The sequence below is a fragment of the Cyprinus carpio genome, chromosome A3 (assembly GCF_018340385.1).
Source record: "Cyprinus carpio isolate SPL01 chromosome A3, ASM1834038v1, whole genome shotgun sequence".
Lineage (NCBI taxonomy): Eukaryota > Metazoa > Chordata > Actinopteri > Cypriniformes > Cyprinidae > Cyprinus > Cyprinus carpio.
The window spans coordinates 29426973-29449486 of NC_056574.1; the positions used below are offsets into that span (position 1 = coordinate 29426973).

At 35.5% G+C, this 22514-nt stretch overlaps 2 protein-coding genes across 5 annotated transcripts in view; one reads left to right on the forward strand and one right to left on the reverse strand.

The window, feature by feature from the left end:
* The window catches only part of LOC109062815 (endoplasmic reticulum membrane sensor NFE2L1-like), a 29204-nt gene extending 20801 nt beyond the window's left edge, over positions 1–8403 (reverse strand). The window contains exons 1-2 of the mRNA XM_042728538.1: positions 8287–8403; positions 6183–6872 (exon numbers count right to left, since the gene is read on the reverse strand). Coding sequence (XP_042584472.1) covers positions 6183–6704 — 522 coding nt within the window. The 5' untranslated portion in view covers positions 6705–6872; positions 8287–8403. The remainder of the gene's footprint in view (positions 1–6182; positions 6873–8286) is intronic.
* Positions 8404–9604: 1201 nt separating this feature from the next.
* LOC109072786 (coatomer subunit zeta-1-like) lies at positions 9605–21261 on the forward strand. Of its 4 annotated transcripts, none has more exons than XR_002014762.2 (10): positions 9605–9758; positions 13088–13156; positions 14019–14103; positions 15416–15507; positions 15751–15806; positions 16484–16561; positions 17322–17373; positions 17734–17913; positions 19094–19132; positions 20380–21261. XR_002014762.2 is itself a non-coding variant. In XM_019088985.2 (10 exons), the coding sequence occupies exons 1-10, from the start codon at positions 9741–9743 to the stop codon at positions 20425–20427; spliced, it is 570 nt and encodes a 189-aa protein (XP_018944530.1). In that variant the 5' UTR covers positions 9605–9740; the 3' UTR covers positions 20428–21259. The 4 variants fall into 4 exon arrangements, 2 of the variants coding, with proteins under 2 accessions (XP_018944530.1, XP_018944532.1); XR_006155270.1 differs by having other exon boundaries at positions 17734–17897; XM_019088985.2 differs by lacking the exon at positions 17734–17913 and adding an exon at positions 19354–19386 and having other exon boundaries at positions 20380–21259.
* Positions 21262–22514: the final 1253 nt, after the last annotated feature.

Here is a 22514-nt window from a genome sequence, read left to right on the forward strand (position 1 = left end):
CTTTTAAATCGGTTAAAAATACATAAATACATGAATTTATTTCACTATGACAAGCTAAAAACCAAACATTATTGAATATTACAGGGGTCAAGGGCTGTATTTAAAAATGTATATTCTGGCCACAGAGACAGAGAGAAAGACGAAGAGAGACATTCACCGCCCCGTGTCAGCGAGTGGGTCTCACAGCGGGCTCACAAAACAAACGAATTTCCTTCTTGTTTAAGACCTTTTAAAACATAAAAATATTACAAGCGATTGCAACAACAACTCAACCCATTAGAACAAACCAAGAGCTCAAAAGTGGGTGTTTTTCAGCTGTTGAAGTTTGAAAATGAACGATTTGCGTCAGCTCTTTTGACAGCGCGAGAGGCGCTGCCCTCAGCGTCGCACAGCGTAGTCAGGGGGAGCTCGGTGCAGCTCGCCACTACGAGCTAACCAAGTTGTACAAAGCCGAATTATATGTTTAGTATCTTTTTTCCTGTTTAAGACCTTTTAAAAGTACAAAATATTACAGCGATTGCACACAATCCACCCATTTAGAACAAACCAAGAGCTAAAAGTGGGTGTTTTTCAGCTGTTGAAGTGTGGAAATGAAGGATTTGCGTGAGCTCTCTTTGACAGCGCGAGGACGGCGCGGCTTCTCGTGCAGTGACACAACGAGCTCGCAAGAAACGAATTTATTTTTTTCTTGTTTAAGACCATTAAAAATAAAATATTACAGCGATGCACACAATATCCACCCCATTAGAAACAAACCCCAAGAGCTAAAAGTGGGTGTTTTTTCAGCTGTTGAAGTGTGGAAAATGAAGGATTTGCGTCAGCTCTTTTGACAGCGCGAGACGGCGCGGCTTCTCGTGCAGTCGCAATACGAGCTCACAACAAACGAGTTTATTCTTGCTTAAGACCTTATAAAAATAAAATATTACAGCGATTGCACACAATCCACCCATTAGAACAAACCAAGAGCTAAAAGTGGGTGTTTTTCAGCTCTTGAAGTGTGGAAAATGAAGGATTTGCGTCAGCTCTTTTGACAGCGCGAGACGGCGCGGCTTCTCGTGCAGTCGCAATACGAGGCTCACAACAAACGAATTTATTCTTGTTTTAAGACCTTATAAAAATAAAATATTACAGCGATTGCACACAATCCACCCATTAGAACAAACAAAGAGCTAAAAGTGGGTGTTTTTCAGCTCTTGAAGTGTGCAAAATGAAGGATTTGCGTCATCTATTTTGACAACGCGAGACCCGCGGGGCTTCACAACGACCTCACAACAAACGAGTTCATTCCTGTTTAAGACCTTATAAAAATAAAATATTACAGCGATTGCACACAATCCACCCATTAGAACACACCATCGGCTAAAGTTCAGATTTTTGTGAGCTGGTAAATGGTGAAATTGAATGATTTGCAGCAGACTCTCTGACGGCTCGAGACTTCAACACTGGCATGGGGGAAAAGGTCTACATACTGAAACTACAGCATTCTACATTAAAACACTCCAGCGAATCATTACAAAACAATTAGAAGAATGGCCTATAGAGATTAAAATGAGTGCTTGTGTGATATTTTTTTTTTTGTCTTAGGCCAGAAAAAGACATTGCATCGATCTCTCGAGTTACAGAATGATGCTGATTCTGGCTTTTCGCTGCAAGAAAGGACAAATCATTCGTCTTGGCAGCTTTTTTTTTTTATGTCTATATTTGTATTGTCAATAGTAAATATTATGAAAACAATAACTGTTGTAATTTGGTCATCATTATATAGTTTATGTATTATTATTGCAAAATACAATTTAGCAACTCACATAGTTATCATTCATCACTGCTTAAAAATGTAAGTTGAAAAATAAACTCTTAAAGCATGAAATAAGATACAGTTTTAGTAAATTCGATTTTAATGTGGGTATATTATCAGTGAACTAATCATTAAATATTTGTAATCATTCATAAAATATTGGCCCCTTTCGTAATGATGTTGTACAGAAATGAAGGCCACAATGCTAATGTTGTCCACACGATGGCGCCACAGGATAGAAAATAATTCAATATATGTTCACAGATTTTAAAATGTTCCATTTATGTGCATAAATATAAAATGCATATACATGCATTCTATTTTCATAAACTTTAATAAAGCCCAATATAGTATTTATGCAAAAACTGTAATCCCCTAAGTACCATTACATTTTTTTTCTTATTTTAATAGTATTGACAAAATATTTCTCAAGTTATCACACATAAAGTGAAGAAAAGAAACTATATTACTTTATCTATTTTTCATATCAATTTTCACCTTGACTTAAACCACATTGTTTCTTTTTACCTTCTGTGTTGTTGCCTACAACACTTCAGTTAGAGGACTGGGAAATAGCAAACAGGGGATAAAGGCATGACTTATTTCGCATACAGCTAGCCAAACCTGTTGAAACTGTTGTCATAGCCAATGCTTTTTATTGGAACAGAAAACAGCAAGGGTCCATAGAAAAATACTGTTGGAAGTTTTTTTTTTTTTCCACCAAGGCAGCTCAAGAAGGTTGGACACACAAGTACAGTGGCTCTTTTAGCCCAAGGCCAAGCCAACATCAAAGTTAGTTCACTAACTTTACATTCTAGTTATTATTATTATTCTTTTTCTGAGACTAAAATTTCTGACTCTAACTCCTCCTAGAGCTTTAACTCTACAGACTTCAAACTCAGCCCAGCTCTTCAGACTGATCTCGCCGGGTGTGCTATATCTTTTCTAACTGATCAGACTTATGGTTTTCATAAAAATGAAGATTAAAAATCATAAAAAATCCATAGACTTTTATTGACGGAATGTTCAGATGAGCCAAGCTCCAACTGGTCAAAATTCAAAACTAAACAAACTAAACCCCATTAGACTCAATCAAGCTTCGCTTCTATGTACTATTTCTAATCCATTTAAACTCATTCAAACTCATCTATCTAATATTTCTAATCTATCTATCTATCATCTATCTATCTATCTATCTATCTATCTATCTATCTATCATCTGACTCTATCTATCTATCATCTGACTCTATCTATCTATCTATCTATCTATCTATCTATCATCTGACTCTATCTATCCTATCTATCTATCTATCTATCTATCTATCTATCTATCTATCTATCTATCTATCATCTGACTCTATCTATCTATCTATCTATCTATCTATCTATCTCCAGACTGTTTCTTTCTATCTATCTATCTATCTATCTATCTATCTATCTATCTATCTATCTATCTATCTATCTATCTATCTATCTATCTATCTATCTATCTATCTATCTATCTATCTATCTATCTATCTATCTCCAGACTGTTTCTTTCTATCTATCTATCTATCTATCTATCTATCTATCTATCTATCTATCTATCTATCTATCTATCTAATCTATCTATCTATCTATCCATCCTAGCAACATGCTAATAATGTTAGAAACATGCTAGTCACTCGCTAATCATGCTAAAAACATGCTAGCGACATGCTAGTCACTCGCTAATCATACTAAAAACGTGCTAGCGACTTGCTAGTAACTCGCTAATCATGCTAGAAACATGCTAGCGACATGCTAGTCCTCGCTAATCATGCTAAAAACATGCTAGCGACATGCTAGTAACTCGCTAATCATGCTAAAAACATGCTAGCGACATGCTAGTAACTCGCTAATCATGCTAGAAACATGCTAGCGACATGCTAGTCACTCGCTAATCATGCTACAAACATGCTAGCGAAATGCTAGTCACTCGCTAATCATGCTAGAAACATGCTAGCGACATGCTAGTCACTCGCTAATCATGCTAAAAACATGCTAGCGACATGCTAGTCACTTGCTAATCATGCTAAAAACATGCTAGCGACATGCTAGTCATTTGCTAATCATGCTAGAAACATGCTAGAGACATGCTAGTCACTCGCTAATCATGCTAAAAACATGCTAGTGAAATGTTAGTGACATGCTAGTCACATGCTAATCATGCATGCTAGAAACATGCTAGTGACATGCTAGTAACTTGCTAATCATGCTACTGACATGCTAGTCACTTGCTAATCATGCTAGAAACATGCTAGCGACATGCTAGTAACTTGCTTATCATGCTAGTGACATGCTAGTCACTTGCTAATCATGCTAGAAAAATGCTAACGACATGCTAGTCACTCGCTAATCATGCTAAAAACATATTAGTGACATGCTAGTCACTTGCTAATCATGCTAAAAACATGCTAGCAACATGCTAGTCATTTGCTAATCATGCTAGAAACATGCTAGCGACATGCTAGTCACTCGCTAATCATGCTAGAAACATGCTAACGACATGCTAGTCCTCGCTAATCATGCTAAAAACATGCTAGCGACATGCTAGTAACTCGCTAATCATGCTAGAAACATGCTAGCGAAATGCTAGTCACTCGCTAATCATGCTAAAAACATGCTAGCGACATGCTAGTCACCTCGCTAATCATGCTAGAAACATGCTAAAGACATGCTAGTAACTCGCTAATCATGCTAGCAACATGCTAGTCACTTGCTAATCATGCTAGAAACATGCTAGCGACATGCTATTCACCGGCTAATCATGCTAAAAACATGGTAGCGACATGCTAGTCACTTGCTAATCATGCTAAAAACATGCTAGCGACATGCTAGTCATTTGCTAATCATGCTAGAAACATGCTAGAGACATGCTAGTCACTCGCTAATCATGCTAAAAACATGCTAGTGAAATGCTAGTGACATGCTAGTCACATGCTAATCATGCTAGAAACATGCTAGTGACATGCTAGTAACTTGCTAATCATGCTACTGACATGCTAGTCACTTGCTAATCATGCTAGAAACATGCTAGCGACATGCTAGTAACTTGCTTATCATGCTAGTGACATGCTAGTCACTTGCTAATCATGCTAGAAAAAAAAAAAATGCTAACGACATGCTAGTCACTCGCTAATCATGCTTAAAAAACATATTAGTGACATGCTAGTCACTTGCTAATCATGCTAAAAACATGCTAGCAACATGCTAGTCATTTGCTAATCATGCTAGAAAACATGCTAGCGACATGCTAGTCACTCGCTAATCATGCTAAAAACATGCTAGTGACATGCTAGTCACTTGCTAATCATGCTAGAAACATGCTAGCGACATGCTACTGACATGCTAGTCACTTGCTAATCATGCTAGAAACATGCTAGCGACATGCTAGTCACTCGCTAATCATGCTAAAACATGCTAGTCACTTGCTAATCATGCTAGAAACATGCTAGCGACATGCTAGTAACTTGCTAATTATGTTAGCAACATGCTAGTAACTAGCTTATCGTGCTAGAAACATGCTAGTAACTTTGCTAATCATGCTAATGACATGCTAGTCACTTGCTTAATTAAACTTCTTAAACTTTTCAAACTTCAAACTTCAAACTTTTCAAACTTTTTAAACTTTTTAAACTTTCCAAACTTTTTAAACTTTCTGTTCAGGCTTTCTCAAGCCAACTTAAAGTTTGTCTTGACGAACTTTTTTATCTAGTTTTTCTTCTTGTTCTTCTGGTCAAGCACATTTCTGCGCAGTATGAAAAACATACATTGCAGAGCTAATTAGAGTTAAGACACAAGAGTTAAGTACAATTTACTTTTACAAATAATTTTACTCTACTGTTCAAAATTTGGGGTCTTTAGGATTTTTTAATGCTTATTTTTTTTTAAGAAGTCTCACCACATGCTCACCAAGGCTGCATTTATTTAATCCAAAATTCTATAAAAACAGTAATTGTGAAATATTACAATTTTAAAAAAGTTTTCAATTTTAATATATTTTCAAACGTAATTAATTCCTGTGATAGTAAAGCTAAAATTTACTCCAGTCGTGATACATATTTTTCAAGATTTTTTACATAAATATTAATTTCTTTCAAATAAATCTTACTGACCCCAAACCTTGGAATGGTAGTGTATATGAAAAAATATATTCTCCAAATATTTTTTATTTTCTTTGCTTTTATTCTAGTTACGGCTATTTAGAAATAAACACAACATCAAATATCCTTGCCTGAAGTGTGTTGCTAGCACCAACTTCCCTTCCTTACATATTTACTTGAATTATTATGTAACAAAACACAAAACAGGTCATTGACATTAATAGGAACATCTTTTTGAAGTTTTCCCTGTCTTCACTGCTTACCTCTTTAAGGAGTTCATCATCGTCTGGATGGTTGAGGCTTCTTGACATGTGCCCTAAAGCTCCGAGGGTTTGATCCTCAGCTGCATCATAACCCACTTCTCCTCCATTTCCCAACCTCATGCTTAGCTCTGAGGGTTCCTCCACATCTTCAAGTCCTCCACCTTCCTCAAGGAGACCCACTTGAGCTGGAATGGAGACTCCATTTTCAGGCTCCCCGTGGACCAACCAGGCTTCCAGCTCCGCCGCTGGCACCTGCAGGCGGTCAAGGGAGCGAACCCAATTCAGAAGCCTACGAGCTGTGAAGAACCCATCTAGATCTGCACTTTTTGGGTGCAGGTTATATCCATCCAGGATGTTTCGAAGATTGTGGAATTGAGTCTGAGTTAGAGCTGAATTTGGGCCCAGAATGATTTCACTAAAAGGGGGCAGGTAGGGATCCACATCCACACGCATCCCAGCCAGACTGAGCAGAATAGCTATTTGGATCAGGCCCTCTGTGAGATACTTCTTCAGGTCCAGCATGGTCCAAACCAGGGCCAAGAGCAAAGAATGAGCCAAGTCAGTCTCAAATGCAATTTGAGTGTGTTTGTGTATCCAGCTCTAGAATTTCAAGACTTTCTACATGAAGAAAACTTCAGTTTCTGATTTTGATTTTTTTTTTTAGTTCATAGAAAAAAAAATCTCAAAATCCTGAAACAGAAGAGAAGAATGATATAAGAATTTAAGATCTGCACATTCCCTTAATGTATAATGCTTAGATTAACCCTTCTTTTGTATTCAGTCATATTTGTTGTAATACATTTTTATTTAAAAAAAAAAAAAAAGAGAGCTGTAAAGACTTAGAATGGTTTATTGTAAATAAAAATCATATTTAAGTTATAAAGGTTATTGAGTAACGGATAGTTTTACTAAACACTAGGCTATAATACTTTTCGAAGTAAATAAAACAAATATTATTAAATTAGCTATTTTACAAGAACAGCTAGCCTATTTAAGCTATTTAAGTCTTTCTACTTCAGAATTTCACATTTAACCCATTGTTTGTTTGTTTTAATTAATTGTGAAGTTTACTAGCAATTTTAGAGTGAAAATAGTTTTTTTTTCAGTGCCAAAACATCATTGTATAGCCTATAGATATATGTGTTCTTGGCCTCTGATTTTTTATTTATTTATTTAATTATTTTTTATTGCGAGAAACAATAAACAGCACTGCATTATGATAACGTAAAAGGAAAACGGAGAAAAGGGAAGAAAAACAAAAACAACAAGAGCAATCAGTATCCTAAGAAAAACATCAACATAAATCTTAAGAAGCTGATATCAATGAGTTTAAGAGATTTAACAATAAGTGAAATCTCAGCAAGAAAGACATCAAACCTTAGCGAAATCTTTTTCCTGGCTTCTGATTGGTCATTACAGCGTTCCAGCTGTGACGTAAACACGTTCACTTTGAAATAGCACAACGCTGTACAGAATAACGTTTTTAGAATAACGAGTTATTTCACGTGCTTTATTCTCTTAATTGATTTACAGAATAAAATGGAATCTAAAAATGTATTTTAATTTTAAAATGTAGGCGAATGACCCTTTGGAAGAAAAAAAAAAGAAGCAATGATGCACTCGAGGCTGTTCTGTATTGTGAATGCAGTTTCTTTTCAGGCAGCTGTCAACATTTCAAACATAAGTGAATAATTTAACTTCTAGAATGTTCCGTTTTCTTGAACGCGACACTGAAGAACATAAACTGCAATCATCATCAACGCGTGACACTCCCTCTGACCCACTTAAGCTTCTTCTTTCTTCATAACCGGGCAACAGGCGTCTGAGTCACCACATGATAATCAAAACGTTTCTCATGCAATAAACACCAGGGTTTCAGCACGGCTAGAGTTGAGGTTTCTTCAGAAAAATAAAATGTTACATATTTTAAGTAACAAAATATTGCAAGACATGCTTCTTTCCTTTCCTATCTTATTCTGGTAACGATCAGGATTAATAGCGATGCCACACACAGTCGGATTCATAACAGATTCATAACAATCTGAGCTCACAATATCTGGTGTTTAGATTTAGGCTATGGATAAATAAGTCAATAAAACATTACTTTGTCTGCGGACGAGAGTTCTCGTAGTCCCAGGACAGATTGAGAGCGGGATAGGCTGCTCCTCACACAACTTGACATGCTCTATAATAGTGTGCGAGTGTATTTATAAGGCAGAAGACGTGATGACACTTTCGGTTTTCCTTCTGCAAGAGCGCGCGTGCTCGCGCCCCAGTTATCACTGTTTAGAAGTGGGGGGTGGTTGGGGGGGGGGGTTGGGGGGGGGGGGGGGGGGGGGGTTTTTTTTGGGTGTGTTTTGTGTGTGGGGGTGTGGGGGGGGGTGGGTGGTGTGTTTGTTTGGGGGGGGGGGGGATCTTTGGACCATGAAACAATAACCTAGCAACGCGTGCTCGCGCCCCAGTTATCACTGTTTAGAAGAGATTGCAGATTTTTCCAGTAGCACATGTGTTTTCTAGAGCTTTCGTGTTTATCTTTGGACCATGAAACAAGAGCCTCGGAATAACTGTTCAGTACCTATCCTTAGTTGTCAGTTATAATCATCAAAATTAAAAGAAATAAACATTTGAAATATATCAGTCTGTGTGTAATGAGAAACAAAATAATATACAAGTTTCACTTTTTGAATGGAATTAGTGAAATAAATCAACTTTTTGATGATATTCTAATTATATGACCAGCACCTGTATATTGGATGATGCTTAAAGTGATAGTTCACACATAAATGAAAATTCATCAACTCACCCTCCACTTGTTCCAAACCTGTATAAGTTAATTTGAACACAAATTAATATATTTTGAAGAATGTTGGTAAGCAAACAGTTAATGGTAGCCATTCATAGTTTTTTTTTTTTCATACTAGAAGTCAATGGCTATATCAACTGTTTGCTTACCAGCATTCTTTAAAATGAACTCGGACAGGTTTGGAACAACTTAAGAGTGAGTAAATTATGATATTCTTTAAGGAGGGAAAGGATTTGCAGATTATTATTGTTTATTATTATGTGAGATTTTAATGAGTGTATTTACAGTACCTTAAGCAGTAAGCAAGCTTCACCCCTGATCCCTGAACCTTTTCAGCTTTGCTGCCCCCTGTCGCGCTAGTAAGAGGTGACGTTACATAATGAATTTGCTTACAGCAGCCGTTCATTATCTATTCATTGCATATCCTGTTGGTGCCAGTCACGCGTGATGAAACTTATCTGGAAAACGCGTTACTCGTTAGAGGAAATTATATGACTCCCAAAATGTAATTTCATTCTCAAGACTTCCCAACAAACATTCAAGTGAGCAGCAGATCGTAAGCGAGCGTACGATGGAAGCCGCCATTGTGGCTCCTGTACCGTAGCGCTGCTGAAGCAAAAAGCTATGGGGGGTTTGAGCCAACATGGCGGTTCGAGGGCTGCAGTTGCAGACACGCCCCCTGTGAGTCAGAGGGTTTTAGTAGAGCTACTGTAATGACAGCCCAAAGCTGTCCACGTCAACACTGAGCTACCACCATGGACTCCGCGGCTCTGGTAAGATATGTGTGCCATTTACTCGCTGTTTTTAAAATTCCTTTTCTCATTGTAAACGCTGAAATAATAGATCGACTGGCTTTGGTAGCTTGTAAGCAGTTTGTGTCTTTGAATAGAGAATTATGTTATCGATTGCATCTATTTTTATCTTTATATTATTCTATAAGTCTTTGCGTGCTAAGTTGGAACAATATTTTAAGAAGCTCTACAGTTGTGAACTAAGTTACTGTAAATACGTATTGTCTTGTAGGCTTTATAAACGCTCGTGCATGCTTTTTTCTCGCGAAAATGAAATTATTGTTGCCAGAAACCGATGCGGTTTCGCTTTGCGACCTAACAAAAATTTATGCGAGCAAACCATAACATTATTTTTCCGATTATGAACAGATCGTACATTGTAGTGCACAATGCAAATGTAGTGCGTTTTCGCCTCTTGTGCTCTACGGGTTTGTTTATGTTCATTTTGCACTTGTGTTTAGCTTGATCCGAAAGTTTTTCCCGTCTAGTCGTGGAATATGTGGGTTTTCAAAGTGGGACGTGGATGCCACGTCCTCGACGCGTCTCTGCCGGAGCTGAGCGCGCGCTGCCTGTGTGGTGCGCGTGATTGATTCCACAGGTGGATACTTGGAGGAGATCAGGGATATTGCTTGCCATGGACATTTTAATACTCTTATGTGATGACCTATATGGACAACAGTTCTAACGGCAAAAGATCAATACTGTAGCTCAGGGGCGCAACTGCACATTTGCTGAGATCAGTGTTGGCGCCCCCCTGTATTCTAGCCCCTAACACGAACTGTCGAACTCCCACAGAAAACTTTCTATTAGTTAAAGACCAAATCAGTGATCTTCTTGTCCTGTACACTGCCTCACGATCCTTACGTTCTTCCAATCATCTTATTCTTTCTGTTCCTCGCTAATGTTACAGAATTAAAGGTGACCGGGCTTTCTCGGGGGCTGCTCCCAGACTCTAAAACAGTCTCCCTCTCAATATTAGATCTTACTCTTCTGTTTCTATTTTTGAAATCTTCCCTAAAAACTTGTCTGTATTCTTTGTTTTAATTGAGGGTGTTTATATTTTTACATTTCTCTCCAAGGTTTTGATCCAGTGTGTTAATTCTGTTTTAATTTTGTTCTAATTTTGTTTTAATACCTCTGTACAGCACTTTGGTTGCAACTTCTGTTGTTCTGAAATGTGCTTTATAAATTAATAAACTAAACTAAACTGATGGCTGACCCTAGACAGCAGAACACATTTTTTTTAAAGTAGGCCTAATTTTCCTCAAACACATGAAATATTGCTCGCCCTTTTTAGTTAGGTAATTTCATCTGCATTTTTTTATTTTTACTTAGAGATAATTCATGGAAAATTTGCCATGCTTAAGTGGAAGATTTCTGCCACCTGGTAGAAATACAAATACTATTGAAATGAATGTCATGTTATTCCCACTATAACCACTAGATGGCATACCCATTAAAATGCAGCAAAGGTTTTATGTTTACGCAGCGCAATGCAACACAACACGTAAAAACACACTACAAGACATTATAATCAGTAATTATGTCCCCACTGGATGCAACAAATGCCTTGTTTGTACAACGCCTATTCATAAACATTGCATGACTTTTTTTTTTTTACATTTTCTGAGCAACAGGTATACTCAGAAATGAACTGATATTAACGTTAATCACTTTGCCACATAATCTTAACAAGCAACACAAAAGGAACCCTTTCATGGAAATAGACGTGCAGGTATTCGGTAATGCGATATATCACAGTAATAATTATGCATGATATTGTTATGATGGGCACTTCTAAATACCATGAATAATTATACATTTCAAATGATTCAGAATTTGGAATGCATTTTAAGAATACTTTTCCCATCAACTGGTCAAAATGCACAACACCGCTGTATGCTGAATGAAAGATGCGTGTGCTCTGATGTAAACAAGCACGCATGAGAAGCACATGGGGGAACACTTGAGAGATGCGCTGAATGAAAGCACATTCTCTCTCTGACAGCAGATGGCGCTAAACTGCAGAAAATGCAGCCGTTAACCTGGAAACCCCATAAATAAAGCAGCTGAGCTACTTTCTAAAACATATTTAAATTATTTTTTAATAGCCATTCAGATTTGTGTATTTGCTATGGTGTTCATCACAGCACCAAATACTTAAATATTTAGACTTAATAGGCTATTCATTTTCAAACTTTTTTTTACAATTTAATCTAGACTACAACATGCCCTAGATGTTGTTTGAAAGTGTTTTGATTCTTTATTGTTTGTTCACACTTTACATTAGGGCTTCATTAGTTAACATTAGTTAATTCATTAGTTAACATAAACTGCCAATGAAAAATTCTTCTGAACATTCATTAATCTTAGGTATTCCAATATTTAATAACACATTGTTAAAATCGAAAGTTGCAACTGTGTTATTTAATGAGCTAACATGAACTAAGACTTGTATTTTTTAACAAAGATTAATAACTTCTGTAGGAAATGTAGCTATTGCTCATTCTGAATGTTAATGCATTAACTAAGCTTAACTAATGAGGTCTTATTGTAAAGTGCACTTTAATCTGTGTAAAACATTTAACTTTATATATTTTTCTGTATTGCTTTATTGTATTTAAATATTTAGTTATTTTTGTTAAAAGTTTTGTTTGTATAACAGGTTATTAAACCTGTTATACTGTATTATGACCACTTTTTTGAAACTAAATTTCAATAACGTGATAATATTGTATACCGTGATAAAAGCATTAGCAATTAATCGCAACATGAAACTTTGATACTGGCATATCCCTACGTGGAATTAATCTTGGATGGAATGGATGGCAATATGCTGCATATTTTATTGTTATATATAACATTTTCTATTAGTCAAAGGATTATTGGTAACACTTTTAATGGATGGATTTGCAGTGCAAGGTGTTACTGTGAATTATATATTATAATTTACAGTGGGGAAAGTTTCATTGTTGGGCCCTGAAGGTCTACATCGAGACAGGATTCTCTTGTATTTCAACCAGATGATCTGAAAAGATGACAGTTTTCTCCTATTGTTCTCCTGGCTCAAGTTCTGTGATACACTCAGACTTTGAATCAGTGGTAGTCAGTGCATGACAGAACTTTGGCCCGGACGGACCCAATGGAGAGCCAACAAGCAGCCACTTCTGACTACACCTTCTCCTTTTATAGTATTTTTCTGTCTATAGGCATGCAACAGTATTATTTCATGGGTGTTTATTTATGACATCTGAGACATAAAAAAATTCATGTTGAATGTTTGAAAATAACGTAGATTTCTTTTCAACCAGGAACCCTCGCTCTACACTGTGAAGGCTGTCTTCATCTTAGACAACGATGGAAACAGACTGCTTTCAAAGGTGCATTACCCTTCTAAAATATTCTTTCTTGTCATTGAAGATGGGAAATTCTTCCACTTTAGACATTTGTGTTATTTTCAAAATTGCTCTGAACAATGCAATTGTTAAACTGTTGGCATATTAGCCACTCAATAATATAAGAGAACAGAGATCAAATTACTTTACATATCTAGAATCTCAAAGAATAACGTTTATTAAAATTTATTTATTTATTTTTGCATATTTTGGATATTTTCAGGTTTATTGATTGAAACTCTGTGGCTTTTTCCTTTTAGAGTAACAGAGAAAAAAAATTTACTTTTATTCAGCTTTATAATCAGCAGAGGTGCAAAATCACACTCCTAGAAATCTTAATTGTGACTGGCAGGGTTTAGTTCCAGCACTAATTAAACACACGTTCAACAGACAATCAGGAATTAAAAATAAAATACATTTCAAAAAAGTGTAAGACAATTACAGGCAGGTTTGTTAGCACAGGGTTGGAAATGAACTTTTTACATTTACAAAACACAATTCATAAATGCACAGCACAATTTACATTTACAAAATCTGATTTGTAAATTTAAAACACAAAGATGCATTTGTGTGAGCATTTGGGGAAATATTTTTGCTTTTACTTGCGTATTTATGAATTGTGTTGTGTTTTTGTAAATGTAAATTGTTCTGTGCATTTATGAATTTTGTTTTGTAAATGTATTATTTTTGAGGCTGATCTGGCTCCATAGAGGATCTCCTCTTTTACGGAGTCCTTTTATGAAGAAAAAACAAACATGTGCAGACATGAAAATGTGGAAATAGGAGTTAAGCATTATGAATACATATTCACGTACTATAATAACAAATGATTCCTGTGCAATTTCAGTACTATGATCCAGAACTCTACCCCTCCATGAAAGAGCAGAAGAATTTTGAAATGAACGTCTTCAACAAAACCCATAAAGCTGACAGTAAGTTCATTGTTAAACAGCTCTTATGTTGCATTTTACTGATCAATAAACTGCCTAATGTATTGCTTGTAGTGATTAGACCTGATTGGCTGATTTATGTTCCAACTCAAGCTCTTCAGATCAATGTTTCATAGTAAATTCAAGAAAGTTTAGAGATTTCATTGTGCAAATTAGGACCACAACCAGTTACTAGTTTACAGTGGTCCTTGGCCATTAGAACTTGGATTTGCAAGCTTCCTCTGGGGTTTGCAGGTCAGATTACTGGAAAACTGGGTGGAGAACCTGTTCTAGAGTTCATAGATGTTTCTGTCACTTGCCCTGTGGGGTGAAGGAGTATGACACCAGGACAAAAAAACACCCTGATCCTCTCACCTGTTTAGGTGTTCACCGTTTAAACATGCTCAAAACACACCTGTATTTGTCTCCTAAAGGTGAACCTGGAGAAAGGTGAAACTGTCCACTCTGTTTTAATTTCTTGGAGTTTTCTTTTATTCTTCAGACAAACGTATGGAGATTAATCTAGGTGAAATGGGCCAGAAATAGCTTCTGGCCTGCAATTGTTTTGCGTCACATGAAACTTTCAGTAATCAAACACCCGGTCCTTTTAACACTGACCTGGGATCAGTTTTCCTAGTACATATTAACAGAACATTAGAATTGGATGTGATATTGTTTTGTTGTGCTGTATATTACTTTCAAGCATTGTAGTCTCTGTGGCCTCACTCTGTCTATCATGTATGAGCACTAAGTAATAAAATAGAAAAGTTGACTTTGATGAAAATAACTTTGATGTTGGCTTGACAAAGACTTGGCTAAAAGAAGGGCTGTGCAATATTTATCGTCTATGCATATATCATAATTGTTGTTTTAATGATGTGCAAGCTGGCATGATTGAGTCTGTCTTTCACTTTGCTTAAGAGAGTCTGCAGTTTTTCTATATAGTTGAGTAATACCACACAAGCAAGTATGCATTTTCCTGAATATCAGCACATGTGCCTGATCACAAATGTGGTTTTTATTTTATACAACTGTTCAACAAACAAGATGTTAATACTGAGTGAGTTACATTTTAGACATAATATTGTCTTTTTTCTCTCTCTCTCTCTATTTTGCCAATGAAAGTAGTTTAAAACAAAGCCGTGACAAAACATTTGTGCATCTCAGAGCAACATTTCAGTATTTTGTTCCTGAATGAATTGGTTAAAATTTTGTTTTATATCTCTAATGTTTAACTAAATATACATAATTTTATGAACAAATAAAGGGTACATATTGTGTATTTTATGTCTTCTGCTTCTTTCTGTGTGCGCAGATGAAATTTCTTTCTTAGAGGGAATGACGATAGTCTACAAGAGCAGCATAGACTTGTTCTTCTATGTTGCTGGCAGCGCTCAGGAGAATGAGGTAAGTCCTGTAAGCTGGCCTGTGATTGGCTGAAGAGCTGTCCATACTCCAACCTTGTCACTTAATTTGCATGTGACCGCAATTCTCTCTAGCCATTATGGAGAGCTGGTCAGTTTTAAACACTTTTTGACATCTGTGCTATTTTGCTTGTCTAAGAGGATGCAGATATAAGAAAGTCAGCTGTGTTTCATTCCTTTCCTTTTTTGTCTCTCTCTCTCTCTTCCTGTATTTGTCTGATCTCAGCTCATGCTGATGGCAGTGTTGAACTGCTTGTTTGAGTCTCTCAGTCAGATGTTGAGGTGAGTTCATGCAAACAGTTCTGTTGACTTTATGTGGCATCCTAGCCATAGATATGTATAGGTAGGCCTAGATGCCTTATTAGCAGCTGTTTCTAATGGCCACTATACGGAAGCTGTCTGCCATATTGGAACAGTCAAAACCGTTCACACTCAAAGGCAAGTTGACTGTCTGCAGCTGTAGTTATACACTTCGATATCTGCAATAGACTTAAGCAGATGATATTTGGAAACTATCAAAACACCACAAGATGAAGCAGCTAGCTAACACGACATTAAAATGTACCATAGTTTAAAAACCTGTAATACAGAATTACATATTAAAAACACAAACCAACGCATTCTCACCTGTGAAAGTTCATTGCATTTCTTTGGGAATTTAAATTTTGTCGGTTTTACAACCAAGAGAATGCTGTGCAATGTTGTGGGCATTTTGGAAAACTCATTTATTTTTATGGTTACATATGAGATGGTGGACACGTCAATGTGTCTGGAGCGGTCGAATGTGGCATCTGCCCGTACATATCCACAGTCCTAGCTGCCTATGGTTAATTCATGTCAGAATTCCCTGAATTCTTGGCATCAAGCCTCTTGTGGTAACCATAGAAACTGGTGTAGTGCAGCACGGGATGTCACAGAAGAACACTTGTGTGCTCAGATGTCTGGTTCTTCTCCAACAGGAAGAATGTGGAGAAAAGGACTCTGTTGGATAATATGGATGGAGTGTTCCTTGTGGTGGATGAAATCATCGATGGAGGGCAAGTAATACACAGTTCTCTTTTAGAAATTAGTTGGATTTTTAAAATTTCTCCAGTTTTCAGTCACACAATCCTTCAGAAATCATTTTAATATGCTGATTTGCTGCTCAGGAAACATTTCCTATGTTTAATATTTTGTGGAAATTGTGGTAGGCCTACATTATATGAGGATTTTTGATCCATGGAAAGTTCAAAACAGCAGCATTTATTTGAAATTTGGTAACACTTTACAATAAGGTTCATTAGTGAACATTAGTTAACTATTAGTTAACATGAACTAAGCATGAACAATAATTCTACAGAATTTAGTGATCTTAGCTGATGTTAATTTTAACATTTACTAATGCATTATTAAAGTCAAAAGTTGTGCTTGTTAACATTAGTTAGTGCACCGTGAACTAACATGAACTAACAATAAACAACTGTACTTTCATTAACTAACATTAACAAAGATTGATAAATACTGTAACAAATGTAATGTTCATTCATATTAGTTAATACATTAACTAATGTTAACAAATGACAGCTTATTGTAAAGTGTTACCTGAATTTTTATTTTATTTTTTGAATTATTAAAAATGTCTTTACTGTCACTTTTGATCAATTTAATGCATCCGTGCTGTTTAAAAAATAATTCCATAATATTAATTCCAAAAACCTTACTGGCCCCAACAAAGTCTCAATGCTAACAATTCTGTGTCATAAAATTCATGACTTCATTGACTCTATATTGATATGCTGCTCTTCAACTTATTTATAGGGTGATCCTAGAGAGTGACCCCCAGCAGGTCATTGAGAAGGTCAACTACAGGGTAAGAGACTGTACAGAAGAGCAAATATCATTGTGTAATGAACTGACGGTGTTTGTTTCCTGTATTTAGGGGTTCTTCTCTGACAGCTTGATATTAAACCGCAGACAGTTGCCAGATATGACAATAGTACTGCAAGTCAGCAGAGTTTCTAGCTTGCTTTTTTATCTAGAATCACTGCTTTCTGTATTTATAATTACCTCAGCATATCATTTTAGCTTGACAATAAGTTGCCTTTTTTTGAATGCATATGTTGAAAGGAGTGATAAACAGAAGATTTTATTCCATTATACTACAAGTAATGTATCCCTTTCACATACATACACACAGACAGACTAAATGTCCCCTCTCTTGCCCTGTCAGTGTGTGTCAGAACAAGCGTATGGCTTCGTCCTTTTTGATTACATCACTGGTAACATGGAGGACCAAGGAGAGAAGCGGCAGCTCCTGTAGCTCTCCTTCAGCCCCCCTCCCTCACTCCCTCTGATTTAGAGCTGGATAGAGACGGGAGAGAGAGAGGGACGAGGGTGAGAGAGTGTGCAGGTAACTGCATGGCATGCACAAGCGTGTGTGTGGCTCACAAGAGGAACAGCTGTAACCCAGGCGGACGATCAATATTAAGAAAACACGGCTCTGACATCTGACCATAAACCTTACGCTGCGGAGTGGGAGACACTGAGTCACATCCTTGAGTTACGCTCGCATAAACTCACTCAATCAATGATCGCGCATGATTTCAGCGCAGCTGACCTCTGTCCACAATTCTGATGTGCTGTTATGAGTTTTTTTTTTTACTCCAGTACAAGGGAGGAAGATGCTATGACCCACCTATAAAATAAATGATTTCAAATCTTTAAATGGTTTCAAATAAGATTTAAATACATTGAATACAAAAGAAAATACAAATAGATAATACAGTTAAATTGAGCTCTAAATTCTATCTAAAGATCTAATCCCAGGCAAATGTATTTTGTAAGTAAATCTTTTTTTATTATTCTTATTTATTAGAAAGTTTTAAAAGAATAAACTTTATTATTTTTTTTATTTTTTTTTTAGATTCAGTTTTAGTGATGGTCCTGCTTCAGTGTAGTGATCAGCTCCAGTGCCGGGATGTCTTCTGGGAATATTTTGTCCCACAAACAGCCACCCATAAAATAAATGATCAACTTTAAATAACATTTTAAAACACAACAAAAATACAATTATATAATATACTTAAATTAAGCTCTAACCTAAAGATTTAATCTCAGACAAAATTGGCTAAAATAAAGCTAATATTTACATAATAAATGTAATCAAATAATACTTATTTTACAAAATATTTACAAAACATTGACTTAATTGACAACAGAAAATGTTTAATATCCATTTTCAAGGCTGTCAAAGTATCCTTTGATGGTGAACTAACAACTGGGCAAGCTGGCATTATTATCAACCAATGCCATTCATCTCAAATTAGGCAGAAATTTGCAGATCATTTGATCTATTATTGCTCCAGATGGTCTGTGTATTTTTGCTACAGCTTTGGGACATTGTTTTTGTTCATTAGTGATGTTTATCAGTAGTAGCAGTTGAGTTGTGGTGTGTTGTTGACCTTTAACCTTTGCTTTGGCATACAGTAACAGTTTAAAACATCTTGCCTGATCTGGCTTGGTTGGTTGTGGTTTATGTTGGTCAGTTATTATTTCAATTATAATTGTTCTTCATTTTGGGTATTTTACAGGCAGATGACAACCCATTATCAGAACAGAGTGTGGCACAGGTATTGAACACAAAAAGAACGAACATAAAAAATTCCACACGCACACACACAGACACTGCAATGATTAATTTTCCCAGCTTTTAACATCTTTCTCATGAAACATTTTTAAAGCTCAAAACTTGTTGAACGGTGTGAAATGTTTTGCTTTTTCTAACCGTCATTAACGCCTGTACTGATTTTAGTCTTGCTCTAACCTTTGCCACTAACTCTAACCTTGACAGCACATCACTGAAAAACTGGCTCTCACCTCTAATGTAAGTGCATGAACAGCCACACATAAGTGCTATTGGACACCCTCACATATATGCATGCTGAAGTAAGCATGTATGTGCATTGATGCTCTTAAAATGTTATGCAGTCTTTTGTGTAAATCTTTAAAACATTATATCAGAGTGACAACAGAGGCGTAACATCATCAATAATGGACTGAAACTACTCTAAAGTGAAGTTTAATTATAAAAGAGGCATCACCATAGATATAAGCAATTGTTAAGAAAGTCTAATATTGTCTGGTAGTGTAATATTGTGGTCTTTAGATGCCCCCTTGTGGCCATGATGTAACATTGTTAGTGTGGTTGGGGAGTTTTATCATTAAGAATATACCCAGCTATCTGGTCTTCAGTAATGTTCTCAAAACGTTAGCACGAAACACTGTTTTTACAGCATTCAAGGAATGCTTTTCCTTTCTTGCAGAAACATTTTTGTCCCTCTTTCAAAGAATATTCAAAAGTAACATTCCCGTTATGTTTGCAAAATGATCAAACTGAACGTTTTTAAAACATTTTAACATTTAAAAAAAAAAAAAAAAAATTCAGTTTTGAACGTCCAGAGAACATTCAGAAATAGCAATTACATAACTTAATGGGAACTTTAGCAAAACGTTCTTAGAAAATATTTTTGTTAGCTGGGTACACCTCATTATTGCACTACTGAGTCTGGTATCATGCAAAATAAAAATTGCACTTTCCATTTCATAATAGTCTTCCTTTAGCTACAAAAATTGAGCAATAAAAAAAAAAAAATTAATGGTGTATTATAATTACATTTCATTGCATCAGTGTGGGACTTATTTATTATTATTACTCACAATATATGCAAGAAATATGAAATACTTCTAAATATCATATTATATTAACTAATTAACAACACAAATTATTTCACATTTAAATTGCATATGGAGCTTCTTTTTGAAGTGTGTTACAGTTTTTTGGGTTTATCCTAATAATCTGCCTTTTTTTTTTCTCCAGGTGTTACAGTCAGCAAAGGAGCAGATCAAGTGGTCAATTCTAAAATAACATTTTCCATGACCTGAAGGAATCTGTAAATTAGGAAGGAATTACATTTTTTATTTTTAATGAGTTATAATTTAATTAATTATTTAAGTAATGCAGTTGCATTTCATGTTTAGTACTGAAATATGTATATTTTTTGCCAAAGAGTACATTTTTTTTTAAGTGATATGATATAAAGATGCATATTTGCTTACTGGGTTCTGAACTTAACATCATTAAATACACGCATACCTGTCTATTTCAGTACAAAGCCGCTTTAAAGCAATTACAACTCTTTTTAACCTCTGCAAATATTGGTATAATGCTGTTCTGTCCAGAGGAGGAACAGTCATGTCTTCTTCTAGCACAGCCTGTCTTAGCACAGTTTTGTTATTTTGATTATGCTTTAAAACCTTTTGTCAAAATAATAATAATAATAATAATTGACAAAGTTTTGTTACACTAAGTCTCTATATTTTGCTATTTAAAATTGTATGTTTTTTTTTTTTGTTGTTGTTGTTGTTCAAATGAGAAAAAGGCAATATTATGAAATTGACAGAGTCAGATAGAGGCATTAGTATAATAATATAGCCCACTATAATAAAAATAATTTACTGATAAGCCACAATTACATATACTTTAGAAATATGGAAAGTAATAGCATTTACTAGGTTTTAAATAAAGTATTTTGTTTTGGTGATACAAAATAACAATAAAGTAACATTTCCATGAAAATAAAATATTAAATTTTTATAGTCAGATAAATTGTGTATATTCTGCTGATTTGTTTATATATATATAAACCATGGTTTCAGGAAATAATATGCACAAAAATGTCACTAAAAACTAATAAATGTTTTTTTTTTTTTAGCATTTGTTCAGTCGTTTCAGTCTTTTCGAGAACGAATGACAATATGACAACGATGCTGATTCACTATTGGTGAGAGAACAGTGAATGAAGACCAATCAGATTCGTTCCATTATGAATATTCTGCATAAATACGCATATGTTTGTTAGTAATGAAAAGAGGGTGTGGCTTGGTCTGCCATTGGATGCCGTTGGCCAATGGAAATCGCGAAGCCGAGGCTCCGCCCACACGTCTGAACCAAAGGGACGCAGCTGTGGACTCGTCAAAGCCTGACTGGCTGCAGATATTAAAGGTGGGTGTTGACTTTTGGAAGCAGGGACAACTTCAACACCCAATCACATTTCACTCTTTCTTTTCGACGTATGCAGGGTCTAGACAGCCGATGCTTGTCGAATCTGACCTGCCAGCACTAGCCCAAATAAAACATCAGATTATTATGTATCCTAGTTTTCTTTAGGCTACGCTTTCTTACTTGTTTTGCTCAGTATCAGACAACAAAATCAGATAGACCACTGAAAGCTTTGGTAAAAGTGATAATAGGCCTACATAGGTAACCATTTACTATTTTTATTTAGGCCTACTTTAGAGGTTAAATTATATTTAAAAATATAATTTTATATTTTAAAATATAATTTAAGAATGGTGCACGATTTAACACGTTTTAAACAGTAACCATATGACAATTTACACATAATCCACAGTGAACTAAATTCCGTTCTTATGTAAAATTATTAGAATATATTTATTCTTATCAGTAGGCCTATAGGTGATCACACACATATATAGACCTAATAATAGCATAATAATAATAATAATAATCACTGACGCAATGAAATGTTCACCATAAACATAAAAAAATAACCAGAATGGTGTGTACAAAACTAAATGCAGCCTAGTTATAGACTAATAAAAGTGGATTGATTGAAGCTGTTTAGTTCTGTTAAAGAATGCAGTTACGGAGATTTCGTATTTTTCATACCGTGATCATTAAAAATCAGATTGATTCATGTGCACAAGTTGATTAATATAAAAACTGAGACATGTTGAAACTAGCCTAAATCATCTTTTTTATTAGCATAACATTTTAACTTTTGTAAAATGTTTTTTTTTTTTTTTTTTAGATTTCGACTTGTATATATATTTTTAACCTGTTATTTAAAAATAGGCTGCTATAAATTTAGCTAAATACTTAGCAATTAGCGTTTTTAAATTTAAAATGATTATTCACTTGATTATTCACAA